This window comes from Tricharina praecox (assembly GCF_024521635.1).
Source record: "Tricharina praecox strain CBS 144465 chromosome Unknown BZA05scaffold_26, whole genome shotgun sequence".
In the NCBI taxonomy this organism is placed as follows: domain Eukaryota; kingdom Fungi; phylum Ascomycota; class Pezizomycetes; order Pezizales; family Pyronemataceae; genus Tricharina; species Tricharina praecox.
In genome coordinates this window covers 488,041-496,122 of record NW_026250428.1, presented here as the reverse complement: position 1 = coordinate 496,122, position 8,082 = coordinate 488,041, and the positions used below count along the sequence as shown (strand labels likewise).

At 53.7% G+C, this 8,082-nt stretch overlaps 2 protein-coding genes across 2 annotated transcripts; one reads left to right on the top strand and one right to left on the bottom strand.

Moving 5' to 3' along the window:
• Positions 1 to 2,147: 2,147 nt before the first annotated feature.
• On the bottom strand, positions 2,148 to 2,492 carry BZA05DRAFT_476489 (uncharacterized protein; the record flags this gene model as incomplete). Its single annotated transcript, XM_051488253.1, has 1 exon — positions 2,148 to 2,492. Exon 1 carries the CDS (start codon positions 2,460 to 2,462, stop codon positions 2,148 to 2,150), a length of 315 nt encoding a protein of 104 aa, XP_051336512.1. The 5' UTR covers positions 2,463 to 2,492.
• Positions 2,493 to 2,525: 33 nt separating this feature from the next.
• Positions 2,526 to 4,848, top strand: BZA05DRAFT_147251 (nucleotide-diphospho-sugar transferase). The gene is made up of 5 exons (XM_051478964.1): positions 2,526 to 3,134; positions 3,299 to 3,697; positions 3,805 to 3,891; positions 3,961 to 4,351; positions 4,417 to 4,848. Exons 1-5 carry the CDS (start codon positions 2,872 to 2,874, stop codon positions 4,756 to 4,758), a joined length of 1,482 nt encoding a protein of 493 aa, XP_051336511.1. The 5' UTR covers positions 2,526 to 2,871; the 3' UTR covers positions 4,759 to 4,848.
• Positions 4,849 to 8,082: the final 3,234 nt, after the last annotated feature.

The window sequence follows — 8,082 nt, the reverse complement described above, 5'->3', positions numbered from 1 at the left end:
ACAGTAGCCATCCACCATGACCCAGGTTCCATGGCCTGAAGGCTGATGGTACAGCAGCGAGGAGCGCCACACACGAGCAAGAAACATGTGGTGAAGCTGCCAGCCGAGAAGTTGCATGCAACTCTGCAAGAACTTAGGCAGAGATACCGGTAGCCATTCGGAGTGACGATAATGGGTGAATGACGGGGGACGTCCCAGTGGCACATCCATCCACCACCAGCTGGGCTTCACAGAGCTTTACTGCCGCAGCTTTTCCGTTCCTGTGATTTAGCCGGACAACATGGCGATAGGTAGAGTACATACTGTCACATTATTACCTAGTAGGTACTCCCCGCCGAAGATCGAGGATTTGGGCCAGTCGACCGCGCAACGCGTGAGATACTGTGAAGCAGCACCGCGCAAAGAACCCTTCCACATCATAGCCCGACAACAAGAAGGTGGTTGTGCTCGCTTTCCCGCGTGAAGAAGTGAAGCGGGACTGTTTGTGGTGGGCAAAGGGAAAGGCGATGTGCGTCGGTGACAATGGCACTGGCCGCTACTCCTGTACCGGTACCACTCTACATTGCGATTGTGGTGCCGTATGTACAATAGGTACATCATCCCGTTCCCTAAACACCCCCAATCACGAACCGAACCAACTCCCCTCCGTGCTGCACCTCCGTCAACACGCAGTGTAATTCCTGTACTCTGGTTCATAACAGATTCCGACTGGGATCGATCAGATCGACACTTTGTTGCTCTCCAAGGCCTGCATCCGTTTTGCTGTCCATCTGTGAGACTGGGAGTTCCTCCCCAGGGCCCGGTCAGTGGCACTGACAGCCGGCTACACAGGTGACAGGCTCTATGCGGTTCGGACGAGTTCTCGGAGCAGCTATGTAGCACCTTCACCTTTCTTCCCCGGTACGTAGTCGACGAAGGCACAGTTGTTTAAGCGCAGCATGTGGACTCCTACGTGATAGACTTGGGCGGCAGAACAGTCTATGCCTGCAGTGATTATCTGTGGCGCAACCGCTGCCTGACCAATAGCATGGCCATCAGTGTCTCAGCCACAGATCTAATCTCAGATGATTGTGATTCGTCTGCGGCGGTGTGACCGCTTGCTGGATTGAAGATGTCGCTGAAACAATGCTTTCGGAATAGTGGGGGAGCAGATATCTTCTTCTGCACCCCCAAACTCCGGCAGCTCTTTGTTCGTGAGCTGCTACATATTTGACCGTGCTTGCGTCTCGGTGATGTCTTGGTTTTGTCGCCAAGTGCTTGGTCCAAAGCTTCTCTTCGATCCCGCCAACTTCACAAGTCCGAATTCGTTCGTTCATGCGAGAATCCGAAATCCCCACGGCCCTTCCTCTCATCCGTGCATACTCAGTAGAGTATGTACCTAAGTACACACCGACGAGCGATGATCGCCGTATGTGAGCTTTGGGAACTTGACTACTGGTAATCAACGGTATCGAGTCCCTCCGTTTTGGATAGAGTTCTGTATGTACAGACGCGCATCCGTAAGAATCCAACCAAGCACATCCACCCATACCCTGCGCTTGTGATTTCGCCAAATGGTTTTTACCAACGTATGTAGAGTATCTATCCTTGAGCCTGTTGCCCAGAGACCATATGTAGAGTACAATGCATAGCGTCTACCGGTATGCGCTGCGTGGGGGCCTGCGGCGTGCGTCCGAAGCATGAGGAGAAGGAGTCACGGCTGCAGGGGATGGATGGGATCGAGGAGAGATAACAGACGGAGAGAGAGCACGGGTCGTCCAACGGTTATGGCTGTGGTTTTTGTTTCCGGACAATAGGTAATCGAGGCTGAGGAAATCACCAGCCGTTTCTCAAACGATGGATCTCGACCACGGTTGCCACCCTCAATCGACGACGAATGCACGTGGCAAATTCGCAGGAGCAGGATTGATGGAAGTTCAGCACTAGACCACGCGCGGGAACTGGGATCAGCAGGGTCTCGAGTTTGGGGCGAGTTGAAGGGTGGTCGCTTTCCCCTTTTCACGACACAAGCATTTACACGAGGTGCTGAGCACACGGCAGCGCAGCGGGAGGGAGGGAGGGAAGGTGGGAGCAATGTAGATTCCGCACATGGAAGGATGGAATTCGGGACTCCTGTCGAGACCCAGAAGGACGTGTCAATGCTGTAGTTAGTAGAGTGCCGGTGAAATACCGTAATCATCGCCCATTGCTGCGAATTCCGTGCGAATTTCCGTGCTCTCGCAGTTGCCCCATCTCCTTCTCCCTGTCGGCCGTTCTCCGGATCCTCCCTTTCTCCTCACGATATCCTCCAACCCAGCACCGTGTCCATCCTGGCATTCAGTCTCTGCGGGCACCGGTATCTCGACCCACTCCTCCTCGATCGAGTATTCGTCGTTCTCCTCCTCACACTCCTCCTCTCGCTCGTCCTGCTCCTCCTCCTCCTCCTCCTCCTGAGGCTCTTCGGATGCAGAAACGTTAATCATCGCAAATTCGGCGCTCTTTTCTGTGTCGCTACGGCTGCACCTGCCCCCTTGCCACCCTAACGAAAAAATAAAGCCCCCTTCCAGCTACACCACACAGCACAGTCAACAGAACCTAACTCCACCTACCGTGTCCGATCTGGCCTCGACCCGAAAAGAAGACTCCACCTCCGCCCAACGATTCGAAGAAAAACTCTCCACTCCCTCTACCTTCCTTCGCTACCTCCCGACCATCATCAATAACAAGTCGCTTCGACTCTTCACCGTCGTTATCTTCAGTTGCGACCGGTAGTCGTCGCCGTCGTCATCGTTGTCGTCCGTCCGAGCCCGCATCCGCTCCTGCCCCCTACTCCTCCGGCCAGGGCGTTACCATCGTACACGACCCCTTATCTTCCGACACCCACTCGTCGCCATGGGGCTTGTACGGCAGCTCCTCCAACGGCTTCCGTCCAAGAAGACGCTCGATGAGATCGCACAATACCATCGGCTCTCGCCGCGGTTAGCTTTCCTGCGGCGCCGCATACGACTAAAAGGGAGCTCGACAATAACGATGCCCCTCGGCATGGTATTGCTGTTCCCGTTCACAATAGTCATGCTGTTGCTCGTGCTCTTCGTGCGGCACCCTAATTCTCCGGGCCGAATGCTGATGCCCTCGAGCGGACCGCCGGCCATAAGGTACGTGCAGAAGACGGAACGAAGCGAACCCCCTTCCTTCTCTCTTCCACCCCTCCCCCTCCCCCCTACAACGCGCTCTCATCTCGTCCATCGCCTGCTGCACGCCATCTGGAAGCTAGACGGATTGGATAGCCTTGCTGACCTCCGTGCGCCGTGTGGTATAGACGGATAAGCGAGAAGTACGATAAAGTCTTCGCTACGGGATGTCTCGAACCGAAAACCGACGGACCTCGGGAGAACGCGGTGATCGTAGTCCTGGCCCGGAACAAGGAGCTCCCCGGTGTGCTGCAGTCCCTTCGGCACATGGAGCGGCACTTCAACCGATGGTTCCACTACCCGTACGTGTTTCTGAACGACGGCGAGTTCAACGACGAGTTCAAGAACACCGTCCTCAACTACACGACCAGCAAGGTGGAGTTTGGCCAGATCGATCCGCTACACTGGGGTTTCCCCGATTGGGCGGATGTGGATGAGGTTGAGGAGGCAATTGCAAAGCAGGGTGACCAGGCCATCATGTACGGTGGTATGGCCAGTTATCATCACATGTGCAGGTTCTATTCGGGGTATGTTTGCTGTTCGCATCCGTCCCCTTCTCGATCGCTCGATGGGTTGCCCCGCGTCGGGCGGACGGAGGACTGCTCGCTGACCGCATGTCCCATCGTTCCCACAGACAATTTTGGAAGCACGAGCTTCTTCTGAAGTACGAGTGGTACTGGCGCTTGGAGCCAGATATCGAGTTCTTTTGCGATATGACTTAGTATGCCTTCCACCTCCCCCTCCCTTGCGTCACGCACGGACACGCGTCCGCTGACATTCTTTCCCTCAGTGATCCTTTCGTCGAGATGAGGAAGAATAACAAGACGTATGGATTCACGATCGCGGTCAAGGAATTGCGGGAAACCGTTCCCAACCTCTTCCGGTACGTGTCGGCATACAAGCGCAACAACAACATCACATCCAAGGGAATGTGGGAGATGTTTGCGGAGAAGCGGGAGAAGAAGGAGGACCAAGATACCCTGCCGGAAGATGTCCTCAAGCTCGAGCCCGGTCGTGGCAAGTTCCCCGAGGTCGACCCGACGGCTATGGAGGGAGAGGACTACAACATGTGCCACTTCTGGAGTAATTTCGAGATTGCGCGCTTCGACTTCTATCGCAGCAAGCAGTATACCGATTTCTTTGAGACGCTAGACCGCAGCGGTGGATTCTGGACCGAACGGGTATGGCCCCCTCTCCCTCCCCCGTCGTGACGGTATGGAGGGCAACGACTGACAGATCGATGTAGTGGGGAGATGCACCCGTCCACTCGCTCGCCGCCGGCGTTTTCCTTGGTCCCGCAGACCTCCACTACTTCCGCGACATCGGCTACCGGCACACCACGATCCAGCACTGCCCGGCCAATGCCCCGGCCAAGCAGCTCCCCCGGACGCCGTTCAAGGAGCCATATCTCGAGGACCAGAAGAAGGCGAAGGAGGATGACGAGTACTGGGACAATTGGGACGCAGTGCAGGAGAACGGAGTGGGGTGTCGGTGCAAGTGTGACACCGACATCACGGACATCGAGGACAAGAAGGGAAGTTGTCTGTCGGAGTGGGTCAAGGTTGCCGGAGGGTTCACATCTCCATAATCGGGGATGGATGGGGATAATACACAATACGCGATGAAAAGACATACGATCACCCCCCTCCCCCCCACTCATTCACACGCCATGGCAGAAGGGAAAAGAGCATCATCAATCCCCACACACACGTGCAAGTGTACGGACTTATTGGCAAATGGGAGTTTTGTTTTTGCGCTTTGGCTTATATGTATTTTCCGGTTATCTTTCTATGCTGCTTTTCCGTTCTCGTTCAAGTCATGTGTGTCCGTTCTTCAAAACTTTTGGTTACGTTTTTTTTTTGTTCTGTTCTCTTCCAACCAACCAACCAACGCTGGCTGGCTGCTGCAAATCCATCACTCGGTGTCAGACATTAGTCATCACACGACTTTGGCCACGCGAATGGGAGCGAAGCTTGACAATTCCTGATCTTTAATTTATCGCGCTCAGGTAGTGTTTTTGGGGTGGGAGGGGGGAGGGGGAGGGTGGGATTGGAACGAACTGGGAGGGGGGCTTATTTTCCTTCCTTTTCTTTTCGAATTCCATTTCGTTTTCTTTTTCATATTTCTCTTGTTTTCTTCTTTTTTGAAACTTGGCTTCGATCATTGTTACGGCGGCTGTAGGTGTGGGCGGGTGTTGTGTTGTATTGTGTTGTGGTTGTTGTGTATTGTGTTGTGTATTGTGTTGTGTGTTGTGTGTTGTGTGTGTTGTGTTTCTCGATGACGATTACTCTAGTGACGAGCTCTGTTCTGTACGCGGGGGAGGGGGAGGTGTATACAGTTTGATTTTTTTGTTTGGTTTTGTTTGGTTGCTGAGCTATACGTTCTTCTTTCTGCTTCTTTCTTCTTTTTCGACGACGATTGGATTGGGATGGGATGGGATGTGGATTGAGATGGGATGGAATGTGTGATGCCTGAAGAGCTTGAAGAGCCTGGAGGGGAAGGGCGGTGTGGTAAAAGGTAAAAATCTAGAGCGTGCTTCTGGAGGGGGGAGGAGTGAGTTGGGAGTGATTGGGAGTGAACTGGGCTACTTATGCTATGTATAATAGATGATGAGAGGATCTGATTGAAGTGTGCCGGGCGCTGCGATGAGGAAGTGATGAGGAGGTGATGATGATGAAGAAGTGAGACAGCCGACAGCGGGCATGTGGGGCTCGTTTAAACTTCATGGACTATCACTCGATGCAAATGTGCCGGGCCATCATCGATAGTACCTCGCTGCTCTGGAAGAGCTGGCCAGCGAGTCCTCAGAGTGCGAGTGAGCACAGAGGGAGCGCGAGGAACAACTGGGGGAGATGAGAGCGGAAGACGCTATCAGGGGCGTGGTACTGTAAGACGCTGTCATCATGGCACAAGGGGATATGGTGGCGGAGGATGGGCCGAGGATGGGGCAAGAGAGGCAGCCATCACGGGCCGCTGCGGACTGTTCGAGGTCGGGTTGGACGATGGACAAGGAAACGGCGTCTGTATATTGTCATGAGGTCGCACGCAATGAATGATGAAACAAAACAAAGTCGCTGCTCGTACTGCATCGCCGACGCAGGTACCATGGTTCCCGTTCATCCTTACTTGTCTCCTCTGTGTCTGTAACCCTCGCACGCCCGTTTGGTCATGTAGTGCAACGGAGCCCTCGAGGTGAAGGTGGCGGTGGGACAGTCCCAAACAGTCGAGTTGCAGAAGGACTTGGCATTTTTCAGTATACACCCACCGCTCTACCGTCCATCTTCTTCCCTCTTCATCCCTCCTCCTCTCCCTTCTCTTCCCTCGCCAGTTCGCAGACAGTTTCTTGCTCCAACTCAATTTTTGCTCTGACTTCGCCCTTCTTCAGCCCTCGTCCAGGGTTCCGGCTGCTATCCGTGACGCTTCTTTCTCTACTCTCTACTCTCTACTCTCCTCTCCGCTCGTCTGTAGGCTGTGTCAGGTTTCTTTCACTCGGTGGGCATCGTCGTTTGCTCCTCTGCTGTTTCTGCCGCTCCAGGACTCAGTGGCGCTTCGGAGCAGAGGAGATATACACTTCAGCTCTCATTCGTTCCCGCTCCACTCCACTTCTGAGATCCAAAGGCGCTTCGACGTCACCATTCATTCCCGCTCCGCTCCACTTCTCGGACTCAATGGCCAATGGTGTCTTGAAGCGAAGTGGGTATACTCTTCAGCTCCTATTCATTCCCGGTGCTCCACTTCTGAGATCCAATGGCACTTCGAAGTCCCCATTCATTCCCGCTCCGCTCCACTTCTTAAACTCACGCCTCTGACTCAACGGTACTTTGAAGCGAAATGGGTATACACTTGAGCCGCCGTTAAATCTAGCTCCTCGCCACTTCTCTAGCTCAATGGCGTCTCGCAGAAAAGTGGATATACGCCTCATCACTCATTGATTGCCGCTCGCTTCTCAAGTAGGTATACTCTCCAGCTCCCATTCATTCTAGCTTCGCTTTTCTGACTCAATGGTGCTTCGAAGCAAAGTGGATATACACTTCAGCCACCATTCATACTCGCCCCACGTCTCGGACTCACCTCTCGGATTCAATGGCGCTTCGAAACAAAGTGGGTGTACATTTCAGCTCCCATTCATTCCCGCTCCATTCTGCTTCTCTGACTCAATGGTGCTTCACAGCGAAGTGGGTATACTCTTCAGCCCCCACTCATTGTCACATCACTCTACTCCGCAAGGTGATCACTTCGGGCGGGTGGTGAACGGTGATACCAGCATAACGGAACTTGGATTGAGATTCGACCTCTCCATCGATGGATACCGGGTGGGGATAGGCAGCGCATCGATATTGCGATCGGGGGATAACGATGGAACGATGAAGGTGGGAGCCATGCGATGTCGTCGGGACAACTTTCCGAAGAGGCAGACCCTCCGACAGTTGGAACAGAGTCAATTCCGGGCGGAACTATGAATGAACAAGGACCCGAACGGATATCTTGATCGACTCAACGGATCAACACAAAACTGGTTTGACTGGTTCACCTGGTTTTTTACTTCCGCTGCATCTGCCAATTCTCCCGCGCCCGGACTTGATGGTGCTCTGAAGCGAAGCGGGTAGCTTTCAACTCCCATTCATTCTCGCTTCACTTCCCGGACTCAATAGCGCTTCGAAGCAGAGTGGGTATAGTTGCACTTCGGCCCCCATTCATTCCCGATATACTCCGCCTCTTGGACTCAATGGCGCTTCGGAGCAGAGGAGATATACACTTCAGCTCTCATTCATTCCCGCTCCGCTCCACTTCTCAGACTCAATGGCCATTGACTCTTCGAAGAAGAGTGAGTATACATTTCAGCTCGCATTCATCACCGTTCCACTCCACATCCCTAACTCAATATCGCTTCAAAGTCCCCATTCATTCCCGC

Excerpts from the sequence above, each read along its gene's own strand:
- BZA05DRAFT_147251 (XM_051478964.1), top strand. The coding sequence starts at position 2,872 with ATGGGGCTTGTACGGCAGCTCCTCCAACGGCTTCCGTCCAAGAAGACG. Across the intron at positions 3,135-3,298 it reads AGCGGACCGCCGGCCATAAG|ACGGATAAGCGAGAAGTACG; the intron begins GTACGTGCAGAA and ends CGTGTGGTATAG. Across the intron at positions 3,698-3,804 it reads ATGTGCAGGTTCTATTCGGG|ACAATTTTGGAAGCACGAGC; the intron begins GTATGTTTGCTG and ends TCGTTCCCACAG.